The 24,600-nt window shown below is 36.2% G+C and overlaps 1 protein-coding gene across 2 annotated transcripts in view; it reads right to left on the reverse strand.

Moving 5' to 3' along the window:
• COL21A1 (collagen type XXI alpha 1 chain) overlaps positions 1 to 24,600 on the reverse strand; it is a 172,134-nt gene that overhangs the window by 83,913 nt on the left and 63,621 nt on the right. The window contains exons 4-10 of one of the 2 annotated variants that reach the window (XM_062186299.1): positions 19,655 to 19,823; positions 19,346 to 19,562; positions 15,757 to 15,930; positions 14,685 to 14,762; positions 13,058 to 13,066; positions 12,589 to 12,672; positions 6,039 to 6,101 (exon numbers count right to left, since the gene is read on the reverse strand). In XM_062186299.1, the coding sequence (XP_062042283.1) occupies positions 6,039 to 6,101; positions 12,589 to 12,672; positions 13,058 to 13,066; positions 14,685 to 14,762; positions 15,757 to 15,930; positions 19,346 to 19,562; positions 19,655 to 19,823 (794 nt within the window). Of the gene's footprint in view, positions 1 to 6,038; positions 6,102 to 12,588; positions 12,673 to 13,057; positions 13,067 to 14,684; positions 14,763 to 15,756; positions 15,931 to 19,345; positions 19,563 to 19,654; positions 19,824 to 24,600 lie in introns of those variants that run through there. The other variant, XM_062186298.1, reaches the window with a different exon arrangement.

The raw sequence follows: 24,600 nt of genomic DNA on the forward strand, positions 1-24,600 counted from the left end.
CACAACTTGGTTATTGCAATAGCCTCCTGCGTCTCTCTGTTCTCATCCCCGAAGCCAGAGTACTTTCTTTTAAAAATGAGTTAGACCCTGTCACTTTAGTAACCTGTGCAGCTCACTCTAACAGAAAGCCAAGGTCATCACGATGGCCTAAGGGACTCTGTGCTCTTCCCTCCACTGTCCTTCCTACCTATCCAAATTCATTTCCCACAAATCTTTCCCCTCCACACATTTATACTGGGTGGTTTGATAGCCACACAATTTTGAAATTTACTGCCTGTGGCTGACTATCACTTGGTGGGGTTTAATGTCTCATAGAAGTAGACCTCTTTTTAAGAGTACTTAATGCCACACTTAATGCAGGAGAAGGAGGACACTGAATCACTGAGTGTGACCCCCTGAATAACTCACTGCTTTATCTACTGGTGGCAAGGTGCAGCCAGGCTTCCCAACTCACCTCTTGAGGTCATGGATATATAAAATCATCTCCAGATTGTACAGCTTAGTCTCTTTCACCTTTTTCTCTTAGCAAACATGACGGCTTCCATGGACTCTTAGAAATAAACTGGACAGAATCTAAACTTCATTAGACACCATCTTCTCATTTTCCAGGTGAAAAAACTGAGTCCCATATAAGCAAAGCAATTTTGCTGACTAGAGAACAAACCAGACCCAGATCCAATCCCTGCAGTGACCAGCAAGGGCTTTTGTTTAAGTAAAATGCTTTTTTTCATGGAGAGTAACTAATAATGACAAAAAAAAATCTCTACAAAATAATAAACCAGTCAGTTTATGTTTCCACATATGGCTTTTTTTTTTAAGAAAAATCAATGCCATATCAGTATAAAGCCTTTCGTAATTGCACTACTCTGAATTACCTAGCAGGATATTTAAGTATTTCCTGTGTCTCTCTTTTGTAATAATAAAAGAGTTCAGATCTTAAACTGATAGAAGTTATTTACCTGATTAAGCAATAAGAAAGAAATGGAATGATATGACTTAGCTCTCTGATTTTTATTGAACTCATTTTCCTTATGAAAATTCATGTCTCCAGAGTGGAATAATTTCCTATTTAAAGCTTCAGTTGACTTGGCCTGGTTATAATGTGTGAAAGAGAATCAAATTGCTTATTGAGGGGGATTGCACAGAACGAAATCCAAACAAAGCAGAATTCCCTTCTAATTGTTCCATCTGAGTTTCCTTGGTCCAGATGGCTTTCATAGCCAGCCAGAAGCTCCACCCACACCTTCCCACCCCTGCTGGGTGCTGGCTCTGGACACATACTAATGACCCTCAGCTGTTCTGGCTCCCAGGCTCTCTTTCCCTTCCTGCTTGGCCACCCAACCTCATGTGTCCTGCAGAGGGAAAGAAACAGGGGGTGGGGGATATTTAAGAAAAATCCACACAATGGGAAATCAGCATTTAGGCTGGTTTAACAGTTTCCTGTTGCCACCATGACAAATTATTTGAAACACAGATTGATTTATTATCTTCTAGCTCATAATTCTGGAGTTCAGAAATTCAAAATGGATCTTATAGAGCTAAAATCAAGGTGTCAGCAAAGCATCCTTCACCTAGAGACTCCAGAAGAGGATTTACTATTTCCCAAAAGTTCATAGAAAAAATGAATGAAAAGATTTAAGTTTATCTTGGTATAAAAAAATTAAGATAGATATACACAACAGCTCTTTAAAAAGCTAATGGTCATGCATGTAATAACAAAATCATACACAGATTTCAAAAAAATTTTGTACCAAAATAAACATCACTCAATCCTAAACATCATTTAATACTAAAATACTAAAATAAACATTTTGAAGTACATTTGCAGAAGCTGCTTATAAATGCTGACTCATGGCTATTTCACTCTGATCTCCCCTTTCTCATTACCAATAATCCTCTAACTCTAACACTCTGCCTCCTTCTTCCAAATACCCATTCTATACTGGGCCACACAGGTAATTAAAAATAATTTCCCTATTTTAAGATCCTTACATTAACTGTATATGTTGTCAGGTATGGTAACATGTTCACAGTTCTTGGGAAGTAGGACATGTACGAATTGAGGAACTATTATTCTGCATATATCACACTCACTGGTGTTTGATACTAAATAGCTTTAAATAGAAAAGCATATGTATGTACACAAAAGCACATATATACATGTACTGATGAGATGAAGCACTGTCTAGGATAATTTAAATCAGAGTCATAGACTAATATTTATGGTCTTTAGTACTTCATTTATAGGAATATATTTAATCAAAAATAAAAATAAAAACCTGCCAAAAGGCTTCTCAGCAACTCACTTCCACACATTGCTCGGGACTTTTCATTACTGAAAAAAAAGGCCCTCAGGGGAGCACTGTGTCATTATAAGATACCAGCAGATAACAGATCAGCTTATGAAGGGTATCTGCACTGGAATTAGTACAGCACTTCAGCTTCCAGTCATAGAGTAGCTCCCAGGAAAGGGGTCTCCAGGTGGAGCAAGGCTTCTCATTTATAAAAATCTTTTCACCCAGTGTAAGTAGGAAAGAAGTCACAGAGGACATAAGAGAAGTATCTTCATTTTTGTTTCCCTTTACGTCCTTAGAAGAACATACATGTTTATAAATGCTCACCATTTTCCTATCTCCCATTCCCTCTTGAATCCCTTCTGTCAAGCTTTCATTCTCACCCTGCATGAAATCCTATTTACCAAAGTCCTCAATTACCCCACACAGCAAATGTAATAGTCTAATTAGGGGTGTCACTTTTTTTGACCCCTTGACCACACTGATCCAACCAACAACCTCCTATCTGAAATAATTTTCTCACTTGGAATGCCACACTCATCTAGTCTTGTGCTTCGCTGATTAGTCCTTTCCAATTTCCTTGGCTGAATCATCCTCCTCCTAGCCCAAAGCTCATTCAACTGTCCCCTTCTCTTTATAGGTAGTCACTCTCTACACTCCATCCATTTTCATGGTTTTAGATACATCTACATTGGCCAGCGCCCCGGCTCACCAGGTTAATCCTCCGCCTGCGACGCCAGCACCCCGGGTTCTAGTCCCGGTTGGGGCGCCAGTTCTGTCCAGGTTGCTCCTCTTCCAGTCCAGCTCTCTTCTGTGGCCCAGGAAGGCAGTGGAGGATGGCCCAAGTCCTTGGGCCCTGCACCCGCTTGGGAGACCAGGAGGAAGCACCTGGCTCCTGGCAGCATGCCGGCCATAGCGGTCATTTGGGGGGGTGAACCAACGGAAAAAAAGGAAGACCTTTCTCTCTGTATCTCTCTCTCTCTCACTGTCTAACTCTGCCTGTCAAAAAAAAAAAACAAAAAAGATACATCTACATGACAACTCCCAACTGGGCACCTTTGACATATCCAAAAATGTATTCTCAATTCTTTTTGCAAGACACACCTATGCCTGAGTCTTACCCAGTACGGTAAATCGAACCACAATGCATCCAGTTACTCAAGCTAAAATACTTCGGGTCTGCTGTGACACCTTCTCTCACATCTCATACCTAAATTCAAAAGTTCTGGCCAACTTTACATTGAAAAGTAATCCAGTACTCTAGTGATCCCTTATCTTCTCTTCCTCCACATCCTTCCACTCCAAGTCACTCTTACTTTTCAAGTAGAATCATGAAATAACCTCATACATGATCTCCCTTCTTCTACTCTCAGACTCATATAATATACTCCCTAGATAATATTCATATTTTTCCTTCTATGTCTTATGCAAAGCAGATCACTTCCTCTTTCAAAAGCTCAAAATTACCGTCACATTCAGAATGAATCCAGCAGGTCAGCTGAGAATGCCGCCCCAATCATGCAGCAGCTCATGGTTTATTGTAGTTCTAGATGGCCACCTCTGGGTTACCTCTTTGGCCTCTCTGACTCTCTCTAGAGAAGATCACCTACTTGTTGAACCCTTTCCCATTCACTGGTGCAAAAGGCCTCACTTATCACCTCTTTGTCAAAAGTTGACTCTATTTTTTGTATTAAATTTGTTAGCAAACCTCTTTCACGGACTTAAGAAACTCTTCCATCTTGATGATTACAGTATTTGGGATTTAATTTTAGGACAATGGTTCTTTCATGCCTTGATAATATTTACTCAGAATACAAACTTTCCTATTCCTTCATGGTAGAGTTTATTGTCTCATGATACAGAAAGTTCCTAAGGAGACACAATTTTGGGTGGCAATTATTTAACATTCAAGAGCTAATCCCTAACATATGTTTACTCTTATAAATACGTTGGCAGGTGACTTACCTGTAAACATTTACCAAAAATATTTTAACATTGATTTGTGCTTCCTTTGAAGTTTCTTTGAAGCTTAGAGGATACTGCTTTTTTTTATAAAGTCATATTATAAATCTATTCTAGCACACATATTCTTTGGAAAATAAGATTACCTGCAAAAGATTTTTAGGACTGGGCATTTGGTGCAGTGGTTAAGTTGCCACTTGGGAAGCCTGCATATCATACTGGAGTATTTGAGCTCATAGTCCTGGCTGCTTGCTTCTGATCCAGTTTTTAAGCTAATGCATACTCCTGGAGGCAGCAAATGTTTCAACTACTTGGGCCCCCAACATCCAAACTATATACCTGAATTGAGTTGCAGGCTCCTGGCTTTAGCCTGGCTGAACACAGACTGTTGTGACATTTGAAAAGTGAAAGAGCATATGGGAGACTGCTCTCTGTTTCTTGTCCTTTCAAATAAAAATCTTTTTAAAAAAAATTTAAGATTTTTAACTTGAATAATTCCATATTGGGAAAATAAAAGATTTTTTAGTGTTTATTTTATTTTCATCAACTTGAAGAGCACGGTGAGAGAGAGGGGGAGAGAGAGAAACACAACCAGGGCAGGGTCAGGTTGCAGCCAGGAGCTCAAAACTCCATCCAGGTTTCTTATGTAGATAAGAAGGGCCCAAGAACTTGGGCCACCATCTGTTGCCTCACATGATGCATTATCAGGAAGTTGGATGGGAAGCAGAGCAGCCAAGACTTGAACCAGCACTCTGTTGTGGGATGCAGGTATTGCAAGCAGGAGCTTAACACACTGTACCACAAGGCTTGCCACAGATTTTTTAAAAATTCATTTATTTATTTATTTACATGAGAGGCTGGTTCATTGCCCATGTGCCCACAATCTTAGGGCTAGGTCAAGGCTGAAGTCAGAAATTGTGAACTCAATTCAGGTATCCCATGTGGGTGGCAAAAATCCGATTACGTGAGTCATCATTGTTATATCCCAGTGTCTGCATTAGCAGACAACTGGAGCAGGTAGCAGTACCCAGAGCTGGGCACTAAACCCAGGCACTAAAATGTGGAACATGGGCATCTTAACCACTAGCAAAACGCCTGCCCTGACAAGATTTTCACACCCAGCCAATTCATGATATTGAAACTTATGAGAGGATATTTTAGATGTACCAGAGACATATGAGATTTTGAAGTAAGATAACCAAAAAGTGGCTAGAACACTGAGTCTATTGACCAAAATGGCATTGATATTCCCTTCGGTTTGACCAAACTTAGGTACTCTTATTTTTTTCACTCTACCCTAGCTCCTGACCCATTGATAGAGCATTTACTTTAGAAAACATATAAATTATTTCTCTGCTTTTTTAATATGTAAATCTATTTAAAAGCATGTAGACAGGAATGTCTTACAACCTGGACTGTACTTCTCCAGACACTTATAATCAACAAGGGAAACAGCACCTCTACTTTCCAGTCTCTGTGGGAAAATAGGAACCTAACACTGATGGATATCAATCAGAAACCACAGATGTTCTAATCACAGAGGAAATGATTTCAAATTGAGGAAGAACTCAGTGCACTCCATCTCATTGGTCAGCCTTTCCATTCGCCTACCCCAATATTCAAACACACTCCATCCCTTTGTATCAAAAGGGTTGAGTCCAATCTGTCTTCTGTATTATTGCAGTATTAAGTAAAGTCTTCCTTGTCTAACTGTGTGTAGTACAGTTTATACTTCATCACTATGATCCCAGTACTGGAGATGACTAAGCTTTCAGTACTCACAGGCTTACCATCTTGACCAGGTTGTCCAGGATAGCCAGGGTTTCCAGGCAGTCCAGGATCACCCTAAATAGAGAAAACAAAACTTAGTACAAAACCACCAATCATGTTGGTGTAGTCAGAGAATACTAAGTTCAAAACCAATTCTATTATCCGAGAGTTTTTGCATTTTTTAAAAATACCAGAAGTTCCAATATAGGATTACGAAAATTGTACTATATTTTAAATGTCTACCTGAATAAATATGGCTTTTCATTACATAAAACTTTCAATTATTTATTTCTGTGAATGTACCAGATATAAAAGTGAAGTATTTTTCACTGGTACAAATGTCAATATTTGTGGCAGGATACATTTTGGAACTTAAAAATAAAATTGTGAAGTGCCTTAGCAAATATGGCTCCCATTAAAACAATATTTGACCCATAAATCTTTAGAATTAATCCTATTCTAGCCGGTGCCGCGTCTCAATAGGCTAATCCTCTGCCTGTGGCGCTGGCACACTGGGTTCTAGTCCTGGTCGGGGCGCCGAATTCTGTCCTGGTTGCTCCTCTTCCAGTCTAGCTCTCTGCTGTGGCCCGGGGAATGCAATGTAGGATGGCCCAGGTCCTTGGGCCCTGCACCCGCATGGGAGACCAGGAGAAGCACCTGGATCCTGGCTTCGGATCAGCGCGGTGCGCTGGCCACAGCGGCCACTGGGGGGTGAACCAATGGAAAAAGAAGACCTTTCTCTCTGTCTCTCTCTCTCACTATCCACTCTGCCTGTCAAAAAAAAAAAAAAAATTAATCCTATTCTAAATGTTGTATCAGATATGAATATCTGATAACAATAACTCAACTCATAAGATTATTATTTATTTAAAAAACAATCCACAAACCATGTGATCTTAGTTGTGGAACTGAAGTTTAAAACAGCATAATAATCATTTATTTCAGTTCTACCATTCCACCTATATTAACAACCTCAGAGTTTTACAATGTTTAAATAAAAAAATTTGAATATTTTCATGACAGCAAGGTACAGACCAAACAACTCTCTTTGAACCCCTCTTGTGCATGAAATGCTTACTCAATTAAGAAATGATCTTGACCCCCCATACCTGAGATTTTCAAATACTGTTCCATACAATGTGGAAATGAGCTCAGGTAAATTCTATAGAACTCTGGTGTTGCCTGACGGCCAGTACTGAGCATCTGGATGATCTCCAACAATGAAAAAACAGTGAAAGCAACACTGTTTTATGAGTGAGGGTGTTCTCAGCTGGCTCCGTGGCTCAACAGGCTAATCCTCTGCCTAGCGGCGCTGGCACACCAGGTTCTAGTCCCGGTTGGGGCACCGGATTCTGTCCCGGTTGCCCCTCTTCCAGGCCAGCTCTCTGCTATGGCCCGGGAAGGCAGTGGAGGATGGCCCAAGTGCTTGGGCCCTGCACCCCATTGGAGACCAGGAGAAGCACCTGGCTCCTGCCTTTGGATCAGCGCGGTACGCCGGCCGTGGTGGCCATTGGAGGGTGAACCAGCAGCAAAAGGAAGACCTTTCTCTCTGTCTCTCTCTCTCACTGTCCACTCTGCCTTTCAAAAGTAAAAAAATTAAAAAAAGAAAAAAGAAAAGAAAAAGAAAAATGAGTGAGGGTGTTCTATAATTCCAAGAAATGCTTTAAAAATAATATAGCATTTATCTATCCCTGAATCATCACGTCCAAAAGAGTTTTTTTTCTTTTTGCTGAAAACAGAAAGTTTCTATCATCAATACCAGTAAACATTTGTGAGGCAAAAAGTAGGGATTTTCATCCAATAATTCATTATTTTTAATCAAGAAAGCATCCACATAGATCCCTAATTATTAACTGTACTTTTACTGAGCTAAATTTGCTGCTATGAAATACTACTTCAGACTCCTGGCTAGGAAGATTTGTTCCTGAAACATAATAAGAAAAAAATGGAAAAAATTATGTGAACTCTATTATGGAACCAATAAAGAAGGGATGGGCTATTTACTTACCACTTTCCCCTCAAGAAGCTTAGCATGAGGAATGGCTTAGAAGAAGGGAAGTGACATGTTTTAAAGATACAGAAAATAGGCTCATAAATCCAGGGGTTGGGGGAAAATTTTTCATTCTTATCCAAGGATGTGAAGTGCTGGTAAGATTTTAGGGAGCAAATTTCTGTATCCCTAGAGAATTAGTCTCAGCATCTTTCTCTCTCACTCGCTCTCTCCCTCTCTCTCTCCCTCCCTCCTCCCTCCCCTCCTGCTCACCTTTCATCCTTCCTTACTCATGTCCTGATTGGATTTGCTGTCTTTCATCAAATTCTGACTTTGCTTTATCCTGGGAAGAAATGTTTCCTCCTTTTCCACTTAAGAACCAGTATGACAAAATTCTATACGACTACACTTTCTTTGTTAGTCTATTTCCTCCTGGAGTCTTTTCTATTGAAATATCATGGCAGTTCCTGTAGCAGGGATCTCTTTTTCTCAGCTCTTGTTTTCTCTGAGTTTTCCCTGGCTAATCTTCAATTCTCACTTGGATTGTAGCTCCTTGAAACTGAGTTCTATTGAACTTAGGGCATGGGAGCCACAATCCTGAGAATCAAGTAGAGATTCAGTAACTACTTTAGGACTATTTTTTCCAAGCACATTGGCACAATTATTTGCAAAATTCAAGTAGGTTTGGTGATGTTTCCATAAAATTGGAAGAATAAAGCTTGAATTAATTTCACTAATTTCACTGAATGGACAGAAGGTCAATTAGAATAGAACAAAATTGAAGAGCCAATTTATTACCCTTAATGAAAGCTAAGGCGCAGCCTTTACTGATTATTGTGTGCATAGGACTGCTCTAAAAATGTACATATATTAAATTTCTTAGTTCTCACAAAGACCCTATGAAGAGATACTTTCATTATTCTCATAATATAGAGAGGAAAATTAAGGCACGGAAGATTAGGTAACCTGCCCAAGGTCATACAGCAGTGGCATACATGGGATTCAAACCCAGCCTATGCTTCTTCAGAGCTCATGCTCCTAAATACCACTATGCCTGCCCTGCTAAAATGCACATACTCATCAGGACCACATATAGAGACAGATAAAAAAACTGAATATTAAAAAATTATTTCCAAATTTACTTACTTAGATACATGATTTAATACTGTGTAACTGTGATCAAATTCCTATCCACTTTATTTGAATTTACTTAAATATTTGCATATTTTGAATTTAAAAAAATGTATGCAGGTGCAAAGCAGAATGTATTTATGTTAAATTGAATTTCTGCCACAAAATTTTTGAGTTCTTGACAGTAGTGGAAATATCATGGACTAAGCTAAAACATCTTTGAATATGGCTTGTCAAGTAGTATAAATATAACTAAATATAACTGAAGTAAGAAACAGCTGTGCTTGCAAAAGTAACCTATTGTTTTAAGTTGTTCATCCAAAGCAAATGTCTTTGGAATTCCTTCATGCTACCCTCCTGGACCTCCACAGAAGTGTCTGACCTAATACCTATTCCATTCCCGAAGATCAACCTCCATCCTCTCTCAAAACCCAAACAGAAGAGGGATCTACAAGCGGTGGCTTTAGCCACCATGCCACAGGGCCGGCATCCCAAATGGGTACCAGTTTGAGTCCAAGCTGCTCCATTTTCGATCCAGCTCCCTACTATTGCATCTGGGATAGCAGCAGAAGATGGTCCAAAAGCTTGGGCCCCTGCATCCATGTGGTAGATCGGGAAGAAGCTCCTGGCTGATGGCCATTTAAAAAGTAAACCAGCAGATGGAAGATCTCTCTCTCCTTCTCTCCCTCTCTCTCTCTCTCTCTCTCTGCCTCTGCCTCTCCTTCTCTGTAGCTCTGCCTTTCAAATAAATAAATAAATCTTTAAAAAAAATCCAAATAGAAGGGATCCACTCAGGGAAAATTAACATAAAGATGTGAAGGCCCAGTAATGAAACTTTCCAAAATCTTTTGTGTTTTAGAGTCAGGATACATTGATAGCCCAAATAAGTCTCTAATTGGTAGAATTACTAGGGTGAAATAAAGGACATCAACAGATACATGGCTATAGAGAAAATGGTATTGCAGAGCAAAGAAATTCTTGAGAAATTGTTTCAACATAAAAAAAGAAGAAAAGTGATTTATTTTCACTTTGGAACTACTGTATGTAACATTTAAATTAGGTCAAATATGGGGAGTTTGTCCCCAACAAATGTTCCAATGACTACTGAAGCAGGAGAAGAAGCTGCCACTTGAAAGGGATTTGTTTGCAAATTGGGGATTTCCTGGATCTTTCATACAGAACAGAGATATTTCATGGTGGATACTTGGGGATAGATGAGTACCGTATTTTTTCAATTATTTCAGAATTCATTCAATAAAAATGATTACTGTTACGTACCATGTCATACAAAGGGATTCCAAAGGAAAATCTCCTCTTTATTAAACATCATTGTGAACAAGAGGTGCTTACATATGGAAATGAAAAGTATTCTAATAGATCCATTATTAATTCCTCAATTTTAAAATTAGGTATTAAAAACTGAATAAACTATTCTTTGAGGGGGCCACAAACCAGTGACAGATACATTTTTTGACCTTTCATGAAGAGTTATCACACTACCAAGTCAAAGCATGGAGTGTCTTATTTCGACTTCCATTTATAACAGCTTTCTCATACCTTTCAGAACTTTAAAGAGCTTTCAACAGAAAACTTTATCTTAAAATAAGCACTTCCTATCCACAAAAAGATTTGTCATCTATTTCAATATCACAGCTCAACACTCAGCTCCCAGAACCCTATATCTGCTTACTAGAAAGGCTAGCGCTATGCTACAAACGTGTCTGTTTGATGGACATCTGAAAAACTCTTCAAAAAGCATCTTGCAAAAATGGCCAGTAAGTCTCAGTGGAATCCAAAGTAAAATAATCTCATGCATTTTAGTTTGGGCTCTGTGGAATTAATTAAAAATCTATCAGTTCTCAAAGCCAGAAATTTTCTAGAAGAAGTGCAACTTGGAGTGTTGCTAAGGATTCTGTTTTTCACATACAGGTCACTGATCTGGGTAAAGAACCACCTCCAAGGGAAAGAGGCCTAAAAGGATGGAAGAGTGTGTGTGTGTTCCTGTCCTCCTGCCAGACTTTCTGAAAAAAATGGAAAGCAGATCAACAAAGCATGCCAACTCAAAGATTGGTGGAAAACCGCAATTTCACTTAAAGTGGTAGGTGGCAATGAGACTAGATTATGAGTAAGAAAATGAATATAAGGAACACATGAAAATTGGATATACTATAAATTAGTATTTACAAGACAATGGATGTACTATAAATTTGTGATAGAAAACATATGAAAATAAGAATGGGTGGAAGTATAAGACACCTATTGGACCACAAATGAAGAATTTGAAAATAACAGCAGCTTCAGCAGCCTCCCCCAAAATGGTCAACTGTTGAAATACCCTGGGGGTAGATTGAATCTCATTGGGAGTCGAGAAAACACTCTGTTTTTAAGACATCAAACATACAGGTGCCTGATTTCTACATTCTATCGCTTGCAGATCAAATTATTTTTATGTACAATATTCATAGTTGAAAAAAATATACAATTTTTAAAAATAATCTGCTGGAATGGCACACCAAGCTGTCTTACAAGGTATATTCTCCTAGAAGCATCTTATATTTATTTCTTCTTTTAATAACAAGTCATTCCAAAAATTATGTGGCTACATAAGAACACTTGGATTAACTTTTCTAAATAAAACCTAAAAATAATAATTGATGATGTGTGGATACTTTAGGAAATTCGTTGAAAATGGAACTAAAAGATAAGTATTTTGGGCAACAAAAATTAAAATCCATATTTAACTTTTTCATAATATATATTTTCTATGAACTTTTTAAGACCCTTCAATTTAATAATAGGAAAACATGTGGAAAGTGTTCTTATGTAAAAAGTAAACTGTTTAAAGCCAGTATATACAACATGGTTTCAATCACATAAAAATATATACACATGTGTGTGTACAAGTAAATATGTAAATGTAACTGCAGCAAATTCATATACTCTGCAAAAGTAAATATTATACGATAAACCAATATATATATATATGACTCTATTATTAGAATTAGATATTAAACTTGCAATACTAAAATCAGGTTAAAATCTTTTACCACATTTTTCCATCTGAAAATCACTTTGACAAAGAATTTAAACACCGAAGAATTTAGATAATATATATCTTAACAAATGCCCTTTCTTCATGTTTTTTACCAGGTTGTAATGAAGTATGATTCTTGGGATCTAATAGCAATATTTGGGGGAAAAACAAAACAAATAATTCTACCTCACTTTAATGTAGGTTAGGGTGAGCACTGGATTTAGTTTCAAAAGGCAATTCCAGATTATAAAATGCCTTTTCAATAAAAACACCAAACTCAAGTTTTAAACTTATAAGGCATTAGATGGAGATTTTATAACAGGATCAACCATGATTAGGAATTCTGCGCATTTGCTCTGCTCTTGTTTGCATGTTTTAGTAAAAATGGCATATTGGGTACTACTCACTTTGGGGCCTGGTAGTCCTGGTTTTCCCGGAGGACAAATACAGGGAGCAGGAGTTGAACCTACATCACTGGGACCATTTAGGCACTAAAAAGACAAAAAATGAAATGAGAAGGAAACACAGAAAGTCATACATATCCACATACACTTGTATATGTGGGGGTACTAAAAATTCATGGAAAATTTGTCTTATCTTTAATTCCACTGTCCATGAACTTTTTGAGATCCTTTCTGATGTACACATTTGCATGGGGAGGCAGCTATTTGTTTACACAAAGTGATAAAGTTATCATGCATCCATTTTCCTCTTTATTTAGCCCAATCCAATAAATTGTGAAGTTAAAAATCACAAAAGTCTATAAATACTGAATACAAACTGTGTTTGTCTAATATACATACAGTTGGTGGGAGAAAGCTAAATGGCTTCACAATATAAACATTACCTTAGGAGAATCATAGTATCCAAGCTTACCTCTCCATTCTGAAAGAAAAACAACATATTTTACAATAAGTTTTTAATTAAGTTGCTAAGTTATCTTTCTAATCTGCAGATATTTAGTTATATAAATATGTCAAAGACAGCAAGCACTGAGTATCTGCTTACACATAGCCTAATAAGTTATTGATCTTTATTTGTTTACTTATATATGTACAGAAGGATAAAGGAATAAGATTTTAAAGGCGGAATAGTGGAAGCAAAGAATTAAAACATCAATGCTTCTTGATTTAACAGTCATGCAAGGACAAAAATCTCCCAGGTGAGATTATGCTCTCTTGAACTTTCTGCAGATTGTTTAAGAACTGGGGATGGGTAGGGAGCCATACGTCATCTGATTGCATCAGCAGCAGCTTGCATGAAAATGTTAGGTAATTTACTTTAGGAGAGCTTCTCATTCTCTTATTGAATAAAACATGTTAAAAATTCTTTAATGTCATCTTTCTAAACAATAAGCAATTAGAGCAGAGTAAGAACGAATGTGCAAAAGAAAAATGGGCCACATGAAATCATAGCAGAGACTAAGGAGGAAGACAAAAAAGTGGATGTGAGAATTCAAAATCTTCAAACTAAAAGCTGTGTTTTAATTGTATGGGAGGGTAATGGGAAAAGTCATGCATCAGTACAAAGGCATCAATGAATAAATCAAGCACAATGCACTCTCAAATGCAACACTTTAGGAGAGATGTATATTGCGAGTTAAGAATATCTAAAATAAAACTATGATGTCTAAACAATTATCTATCTTGAAAACTCATCCCATGCTTTATTTATTATATGAGCTTCTCTATATTCTCAAGTTTTCAGAACATGTGGATTCATAAATTATTCTGTTTCAAAGGACTAAAGACAAGGACACCATGATTAATGTTGAAAAGATTGACAACATTCCACCTTATTTCCATTAGCAATAATGCACCATTTCTTGCCCAAAGAAAGGGGACTTATTGCCTATACACACAGAAATCTATATAATCAGAAACAAGCATGTCAGCTTATAGACTTTTCCCTCTTAACACATTCATGAAAATAGCTAAATAAATAGAAATGTTGCTTATATCCTAGAAATATGAAAAAAATCTTACTTAGTTAACCACAAAAAGAAAAACTATTAAAAATTAAAATTAAAACATTAAAAAGTAACTATTGATTCATCAGGCTTAAGAAAAAGTGCTGATGAACAGGAAAATCACTTATTCTCTACTCTTCAGAACTGTGCTGCTTAGAGTGTTCTACATACATATTTAGTTCCATAAAGAAACATACTGTACATCATAATATTCAGACAAAGCATCCTACATTTTTCAGGAACAGGTGCAATTCTGCTTCACATGAACATTGGAAAAATCACAATTAAAAACAATGTGGAGGAAAAACATTTCCTTGTGTTTTTTCATTCACATTTACACAGTGACACATTATTTTGTTTCAGTTATGAAACTGAAAATATATTTGCTACATTTAACTTTATTAATATTGATAATAAAGACAAAATCGATGATATATATTAAATTAAGCCTCAGATATTTTCTGCTTTTGATGTATTGCTTTGAACATATCAAATAAAGCAACACTTTATTGAAAAGAAATATACCTTACTTACAAAGCCAGGAATCTCACATGCTGTTTCCCGGTTGTTCTGCTCTGGGTCACAGTAGATGCGCAACTTTTGTACATCAAACTGGAAACAGAAACATAACCCAGTTGAGTTACAGTTGAGTCACGCTAATTTTTCATAAGAGCAACTCAGATAATAAAAACAGCCCTTACAGTACTTATGTAAAGTTTAGATCACAGCTAAAAGTATAAAAAATACAAAATTTGAACACCTGACATATACTACAAAGGTCTGACACAACATACCTCCCTAAGAAAAATCCCCAAAGGTCAAGAGCAAATCTCAGATTTCCTTCAGAAGCCCAGGAAAGCTTTCTTAGTATTAACAGCTCGTATAGAAAAACATTCCCCAAGACACTTGAAAATGCTTTCCAGTTTTTCTGTGTTTATCCTAAGTTGCTGCAACATTCCAGATTGTATAGTATGGGCTCAAGAAACCATCTTTTGTTTTAGAGATTTAGTTGCTGGAGTGGGATACTGTGTGACAAGTATGCCCAGCACCTGTTGCTGTTTAAATATTTATATCAATGTGACATTGAATTAATACACAGATTTTGTAGAATCATCCATATTTCTCAATCCAAAACAGATATTCCAGCTTAAAGCATATCGAAAAAGTCAAAACAAAATGTATTTAGGTATGAAGTTTATATTTAAGCAAGTTTTGTTTGTGAAGAACTCTGAAATGCACTAATTTTATCCTTGCAGCTGCAAAGAAATTTTTATAGCCCGCACTACAGCTCTAACCATATCATCTTTTCCGAATTCATTATTTAAAGTATGTGTCTCCTGGGAAATGTGAAATTAATGCTTCCGAGAATTCTACTCTGGACTCAAGAGAACGTTTTCCTAAGTAATCTTAGAAACAGATTAAGTCCAATTTTGCATTTTTATATGCACACACACACAATTTCACTAACAGATTTACCACATTTTGATTATATATCTTAAGAGAATTCATAATTGATTTAAATACACTTAAATGTGGTAAACACTATTACAAAGTATAGCAAAGATTTCATTTCATACAGTACAAAACCAAGTCATTAGTTATCTACCTGAACAGTTTCATCTTTCCCAGAATATTTTCCAATTTGGATTTGCCCATTGATGAAGATTCCTAAAACTGGATGTAAGGGCTTATCTTCGATTTGTTGATCATCTATATACAGAGTCACATCTTGCTCTGTTACCAAGAGACGAATTTGATGCCAGCCTTCATCAAATAATGTCTACAGGAACAAAATACGGAGATTCATAAATAAAACCCCAGACAGTGTTTTATTTTCTTTGTTCCCATTTCTTTTCTCCCAAACATTGCTGACAAAATCTGTACACCACAGATTGGCTGTGTTATATACAAATTCACCCTTACCTAAGCAGGGCCTCACATGCTACCCATCAGGTCTTTTATTAACCACATTTTGAGTTCCAACCCTAAAGTTGCTGTATCAAACCATTTACTAAAGCGATTCCCTCAAAGTCACAGATGTGTGCCTTAATCTCTGAATTCAAATGGCTTCTCTCTTTCCTCTCCGTTTGGTACATCGTAGCTTTGAATCCCATCACTATTCTATCTTCCTGATAGTCTCATTCAATTTGCATGATTCAAGCCATCCTGATTGTTTTCCTTTCTTTCTAACCAGTCGCTCATTTTTACCATCCCTCCCTTTCAGGTCTCCTCTCCTTCACCACCACCCCTCCCCTTTTTTTTTGATGAGGGCATCCGTCACACCCTTGACATTTTTCACTATCTCTTTTATCTAGCTCTTCTGTTCCTGCAAGCCAATATTGCTTCTATGTTATTCAGCCTGAGCTGCTCTCCTTCACATGGGACAAGTAATTTCACATTGCTTGGAATAAGTTTTCTAAGCTATCTCACAATCAGTCTAACACAATACATAACAAAAGGAACTTGAACTATCCCCCAAACTTTCTTTCTCTCCATATTTACATCAGATACTATCTTCTTTTTCTAAAACATAAGCTTCTTTCCCCAAGTTGCAAAAACAAGATGCAAAGTTCTACCAAATTTGTCTCTTCAGCATAATTTGACCATTTCTCAATTTCCATTTATACAACCAGTATTAATGTCTTGCTTTATTTCAATAATTTTCAAATTATCTCTATTTCTGACCTCTCCCTCTTCAAGTATCCTTCATACCTCCAGGAGAATTCATCAACCCTCTTAGTGTTTTGTTAAAGAAGATACTCCCTCATATTTATTCTGTACCCTGAATATCTGACATAATTTAAGGAAAAATTGAAAATACTGTTCATGGAAGGAAGAGGGAGAGGACAGTTTTGACCATGATATACCTGTTATCATGAGCTTTTAATGGAACCCTATAACCAACTGAATATAAGGTCCAATCCAATTTGCATGGCCACTTAGGCACTTCACCAATTGGGTTCACACCTTGTCCTGTAGTATGAATGTGACTTGTCCCTGAAGGTTCAAGTGTTGATTGTTTTGTCCACATGTGGTTATATGAAGAGGTTGTGGAACCTTTCAGAGGTGGGATCTTAGCAGGAGGCCCTTAGGTCATTGGGAGCTGCCCTCACGAATGGCTAGGGAGTTTTAATGATACCATGAGATAGTTTGCACATGCATGCGAAAAAGAGATATTTGTTATAAAAGAGAGCCAAGCCTCTGAACTCTCCTGTCTTGTGATCTATTACTCTGCATGTGCTCTTGCCACCATGGTGCCATCTACTAAGAGGCTGACACCAGGGTAACTCAGCGCTGGCACCATGCCCTTGGACTTCTAGAATTATGAGTTAAATAAACATCTTTTCTTCCTAAAGTTATTCAATATCAGTTATTCCATTATAGTAATGAAAACCATACTAGTACTCCTTGCTGGCCATTTGTTCCATGAAATTTACACTCCAAACACATTGGACACTGATTTTCAATGCTCTAAATAAAAATCCTACTTTTCACAACATACATCACTAATCAATACTGAACCATTGACTTAGTATGACCCTATATCCATTCCCATCTATGTCCTCTATAATCTTTAGTACAAAACCCATCTCATTTGTGACTGTTTCCTCATTGTTTTGTGTTATTACCAATTTTCTCTTCAATATGCCCACTAATGCTTTGTACTTCTATTTATTTGTTTTCTTTATTTTTTTCTTTATTATTTTTTTTGGACAGGCAGAGTTAGTGAGAGAAAGAGACAGAGAGAAAGGTCTTCCTTTTTCCGTTGGTTCACCCTCCAAATGGTTGCTGTGGCTGATGCACTGCGCCAATCCAAAGCCAGGAGCCAGGTGCTTCCTCCTGGTCTCCCATGCAGGTGCAGGGCCCAAGCACTTGGGCCATCCTCCACTGCCTTCCCGGGCCACAGCAGAGAGCTGGACTGGAAGAGGAGCAACTGGGACAGAATCTGGCACCCCAAATGGGACTAGAACCCAGGGTACCAGCGCCACAGGCAGAGGATTAGCCTAGTGAGCCGAGGTGCCGGCCTGTACTTCTATTTAATTCCAGTTTTCTTAAATATATCACTAGTAATAAGCTCCTTGAAAGTTAAAAACATACATATTCATTATCATTTCTTACATAGCTTAGCACATAATCTTTAATGACATTGACAGACAACAAAATTTTAAATTTAATATGCTTACTGAATGAAGAAATTCCCCAAATGCAAATTATACAAATGTATATTTCTATATATAACATGTACATTTCCTGAATCAAATAATATACATTTTGAATATGGTAATTACAGTAAGAAGCAAAACTTAATTTCTTTGAACACATAACTTGGAAACTAAATGTTTTTGGTTTATGTTATTATATATTTTTTAATTATATGTGTATATATTAGTATAAATATATAATATGTATTATATATTAAGTATATAAATAGTTCATTTTATTAAATATATATTCCTTTTCAGGAAACAAATTACCCCTCAAGACAAGGGTAAATAATATACCAATCATCCATTTGGTATTAATGTTTAAATAGATGTTTTTATCTTAATATCATGTAAAACAGGGCAGTATAAAACACACCAACATGATCTATGAAGTCACTCAGACCTCTGAAGTACATTAACTCCTACAATTACCATTTACTAACTATGTGACTTTAAGGAGGAATATAATAGCCTTGAACTGGATTACTTTACAAGGGTGAACAATAGCTTCTTCACTGAGTGATGATTTTTATTAAATGTAGCTGGTATCTAGTTGTAGGCACACAAAAGGTATTTGCTCCCTTCACCCTTTGTCACCATATTAATTAAGAAACAGTCTTCCTTCTTCTATTGTTTACCTTCCATAAGTTAATATACTTTGTGTTTCTGTGTGGGTGCAAACTGATGAAATCTTTACTTAGTATATACTAAACTGATCTTCTGTAAATAAAGATAATTGAAAATGAATCTTGATGTGAATGGGATGGGAGAGGGAGTGGGAGATGGGATGGCTGCGGTTGGGAGGGAGGTTATGGGGGGAAAAAGCCGCTATGATCCAAAAGTTGTACTTTGGATATTTGTATTTATTAAATAAAAGTTAAAAATATGAAGTCAGTACCTTTCTTTTAGTAGGAAAATTATAGCCATCACTGCCCCAACACACACACTCAGTGGTGTTTTCAAGAGAATACCATGATCACGCATCTTTACCTTAACTCGAGGGTCAGTAAAAGTGACCACCTGTGAGCCATTAATGACACTGGTTGTTGTAAATAATAAGGTTTTGTCCACACCATTTAAGGTCACTGCTATTTGTGGCCTTCCATCAATGGTTAATATTCTCCATAAATCCCACATTTTCTTGACCTTAAATCTCTGAGTGGAAACAAATACATACGATGGAGGAAGACCTTCTGGGAAAACATTGCTAGAAAAAGAAGAACACGTGTAAGCTTCAGGAATTCTCAGCACATCCACAGACATATTTTTTAAAACGTTATATGAACATACAATGTTTACCTAGTAAGTTCTGATAAATCAACTTTTGATGTTACTTCATATCCTTTTAACTTTGCTGGTGAAAGCTGAATTCTTTTCTTAACCTTTTTCTTTATATCTAAACCTAAAAGAATATCAAATCCCTTCTCATCACGAGCTGCCACAGGAATTCTGGTTGGGCAGACAGATTCTATAAAACAAGAGCAATAAAAGATGGTTAATCATGAGCCACTGTGACAAGCAAAATAACAATCCAGAGAGAAGCACCAGAGAATATAAGATTTACAAAGTCTATATGTGTAAATATGGGTATATAAACACAATTTCTGTTAAAACATGAAGTTGTTTAAGCATTTGAGAGTAATGTTGCAATTATCTCTTTTTCCCTTAAGAGGGGATAAAAGCAAAACAAAAATGTTAAAGTAACGTTTAATAGATTTTTATCAGGACAATGCTATGCTAAAATTTTCAATACAAGCAACTTAATAATTAGGAAGTAGAACATTGGGACAGGATTCATGATTCTTATCAAGAATTTGCTATTCATCAGTCATGCACCTTGGATAATGCTCTTAAATATCTTAGATCTAACAGATGAACTTTAAGATTCTTTTCTTGCATTCACAGCTTTGAAGAGGTGAAAAACATTTTCTTTCCAGTTCAGTTTATAATTTTATAACAAACATCATTGGTTTTATCACCCAAGTAAAAACTTAACTTGGGCCTCATCTAATCATATAAGTTTATCAAGTGAACCAATTATTTCATATAATATCAATTATATTATATATAATCACATTTATAAATAAGAATATTTCCTTTAGAACAATCATTAATATTAAAGAGCCATTTATATCATTTATAAATATATAAATAGTCTATAGTTCTCAGGGAAACTAGCATTTGAAAATATGTAGAAATTTTTTATGGTTGAAATGCTATTAAACTCTCATACTGTAGAAATGTTACAATGTTTTCAGTTTCTTCTAAGGCCCTTATATAACATGCACATTAAACATGACTATTTATGTTTTATAGAACAGCTAACAGAATAAAACAAGAACAAATTCCACCAAACATGCCCTAAAATAATCATCCTCTTCCATAAATTAAGGAAGGAAAAGGTATTATTTTATAATACAATAAAAGTAAGGATGTAAATTTTATTAGCCTAGAATGTACAGTCACAACTTGTACCATAGAATATTATAAACACAATAAAGTTTTGACATAAGTGAAATCAGAGGTCTTCCTGGAAAGGGGTGGTTATATTCAGGCCTTTAAAATGTTGTATTTTGAAGGGGCTCAATCATTTACATTCTTCTCCTGGGAAGCTTGGAAATGATACAGGAACGAACAATTAGAACATGTTGGTTAGATGTGTGTTCCAATGATTTTCATGAAGTTCCTTGCTGTAATTAATGTCACTTTCCCAGCAATTCATGGCTGGGAGATTCATTCCCCAGCCTCCTTCAGGAGCAGGCCTGTCCACTGAGCTTATCATGGTCTGGAGACGAAGCCAGAACACACCAGCTCCACAGAACCCACTGATCCAAAAAGCAGAAACCAGAAGGCACTCTTCCAACCATGCCTCGTGTTATCAGACTCACTAATCAGAAAACTTACTTCTCTTTAAGTGGTAACAGTGAAAGAAGTTTGAAAGAGTCACCTGAAGAGTTAATCTAGCTCATCTCCATGTGAAAACAGGCAGAGAATAAATATTCAAGAATAACCCTCGATTAAATAGCTTCAACCTACAAATCAATTCTGTGCTTTACTAAAGAGAAGGTATAAGATACTGAGTGAAGAGCTCCAACTTTAAGACAAGATTTAGACCTGAGCCTCTCGTAACCTCCTGTGAACCTCCAAACTTATACCTGCAAGACAGACTTGTAAGGATCAAATGTGATGATATATGTGAAAGTACTTTATAACTAAAAAATGGCATGCATGCTCAAGAGATAATTATTGCACTCATATTTTTCTATAGTAAAATCTTTCACATTGCACTCTAATCCTCAAATACAATAGAAAACAGTGTGGTACAGTCTGTAAAATCAAGAGCTATAAATTAAGAATAGGGCCAGGTTCTATCAATTCTTAGCACATCTAAAATTGGGGAAAAATATTTCTACAGGGGAAGTGCATTTAAATAACTATATTTCCATGTAGGAATATTTTCCCAATTTCTCCATTTACAAGTAGATCAGTAAGATCATTGGATATTGGAACTTATAAGAAAAATATGATGTGCTCAAATAGAATACAGTTTGTTATGTTTGCATATGCCTGGCTATGAGAAACAGAAGAATTTAGAAATACACAATTTCACTTTAATTATCATCCAAATTTTGCACAAACTTCAGGAGAATCAACAGTAAATAATTAACTTCCCCATTGTGTATAAAAAGTAAATAAATACATAATTTTCTAACCACACCTTAAGAAGAGACAGGAACTGGAAGTACTCACTGTAACTTGGAAGTTATAATTTAAAGTGCCAGGGAAACTAAATACTAAAAAAGACTCAGTCAAGATCTTGTGCAATACCTAAAAAAGGTAAGTAGAATGATTTGTACAAAAAAATTGGTTTAAAGAAATGCAGCCAGGGGCAAAGGCAAAAACAACCAACCAGAAAATCCCATAGACTTAAATTAACAAATGGATTCCTAAACAGGCAACAGTTATTATTTCAGCTTAATGTTTAAAGACAACTCACAATAGAAATGTTTTAGGATGATCACAGATTATTTAAACTTTGGGGTTTAAAGATCTAGAAATATTTGCTTTTCTGTTAAAAGTATTAATGGCATAGGTAATTCCATTTTACTATATTTTTTTTAAAAAAACTGGCTTTTTAAGTCCTTCCATGCATAGGAACACAAAAACTGCTTCTGTAGAGTCTAGACAGAGCAATCAAATATGCCCAGCTACATTTAATAGAAATACAGTAAAAACAGCAAAACCAAAGTAAATTTTCTGAACAGAGATTCTACTGCATAGATTATCGAAAAGACCACTCAACTTCACACAATGCCTTTTCTCAGAACAGATGGGGCTGATCCCACCCTCTTTTTCTAGCAAATAACACTACTGACTTGAAATTTACAAGGACTTGGAGTCCTTCACCTGCGGAAGATGTCTACAAGATACATGACTGGCAAATGGGAGAAGAGTAAGCACAGATTCTCATAATATTACTGTCACTGTCAATGCCTTTACTTCATTCCTTATTTCATTTGCTTTTCCTTCTTAATAGGAAACATTTTTCAGACATTAGTTATATTTCACTTTAATCATAAAATCCTACTGTTTGAGCATTGGTATGTTTGAGTTTGTTTAATCAGATATATAACCAAATTGACTAATGTGTCCCTGCTTTTCGAAGACACATTGATCATAATATTTCTTTTTTTTAACTTTTATTTGATAAATATAAATTTCCAAAGTACAGCTTTTGGATTATAGTGGCTTCCCCCCACCCCATAACTTCCCTCCCACCCGCAACTCTCCCATCTCTCACTCCCTCTCCTATTCCATTCACATCAAGATTCATTTTCAGTTATCTTTATATACAGAAGATCAATTTAGTATATATAAAGTAAAGATTTCAACAGTTTGCACCCACACAGAAACACAAAATGTAAAATACTATTTGAGTACTAGTTATAGCATTAATTCACATTGGAAAACACATTAAGGACAGAGATCCTACATGAGGAGTAAGTGCACAGTGACTCCTGTTGTTGACTTAACATATTGACACTCTTCTTTATGGCATCAGTAATCACCCTAGGCTCTTGTCATGAGTTGCCAAGGCTATGGAAGCCTTTTGAGTTCGCCAACTCTGATCATATTTAGACAAGGTCATAGTCAAAGTGGAAGTTCTCTCCTCCCTTCAGAGAAAGGTACCTCCTTCTTTGATGGCCCGTTCTTTCCACTGGGATTTCAGTCACAGAGATCTTTCATTTAGTTTTTTGTTTTGTTTTGTTTTTTGTTTTTTGCCAGAGTGTCTTGATTTTCCATGCCTAAAATACTCTCATGGGCTCTTAAGCCAGATCCAAATGTGTTAAGGGCTGATTCTGAGGCCAGAGTGTTGTTTAGGATATCTGGCATTCTATGAGTCTGCTGTGTATCCTGCTTCCCATGTTGGATCGTTCTCTCCTTTTTATTTCTATCAGATAGTATTAGCAGACACTGGTCTTGTTTATGTGATCCCTTTGACTCTTAATCCTATCATTATGATCATAGTATTTCTAAAAAATAGTATATATATCCAAGGTTGCAGCCAATCACTTAGCCCAAGCTCCTACCTTAAGAATGTGATGCTGACAAAGTCAGGAATCAAACCCAGATCCAGGTCTGACTCTAGAGTCTAGGTTGGAAAAATGTAACCACAAAGACTCTAGTTTGGGAATAAACTATCCAGAGATTTTTTCACTTATTCTCAACATACTGTCGGTGAACTATTTCATGTTTTCCCAAATAACAGTTTTTTTTCTTTTTTGTTGCATTGCATTGCATGAATTATATTAATAATTTAATGTTGATTCAGTTTCTCATAGGAAGTTGTTTTCAGTTTTGTGCTACAATGAACAAAGTTGCTGTAAACATTCATGAACATGTCTTTTAGAGGACATAACCTATCTTCCACAGTTAAATATCTTTGAATACAATTTCTGCTTCATATTGTAGATATACTCTTTGATATATTAAATAGTGCCACAAAGTTTTCCAGAGTTGATGTACCAATTTTCATTCTCACGAGCATGACTACTGGCACTTAAAAATGATGAGGTCATAAAAATAAAATATATAATTAGATGATAGATGTTATGTGTAACATAATAATATATGCAATTGGGTGATAGGTAATGTGCAATAATATTTACTGAATGCAGTTTTAAGCTTCTTAATGAAAATTATTCTAAAAATAATTAACCAAATAATAATACAGGTGCATATTG

This window comes from Lepus europaeus, chromosome 3 (genome assembly GCF_033115175.1).
Source record: "Lepus europaeus isolate LE1 chromosome 3, mLepTim1.pri, whole genome shotgun sequence".
NCBI classification, from domain to species: Eukaryota; Metazoa; Chordata; class Mammalia; order Lagomorpha; family Leporidae; genus Lepus; species Lepus europaeus.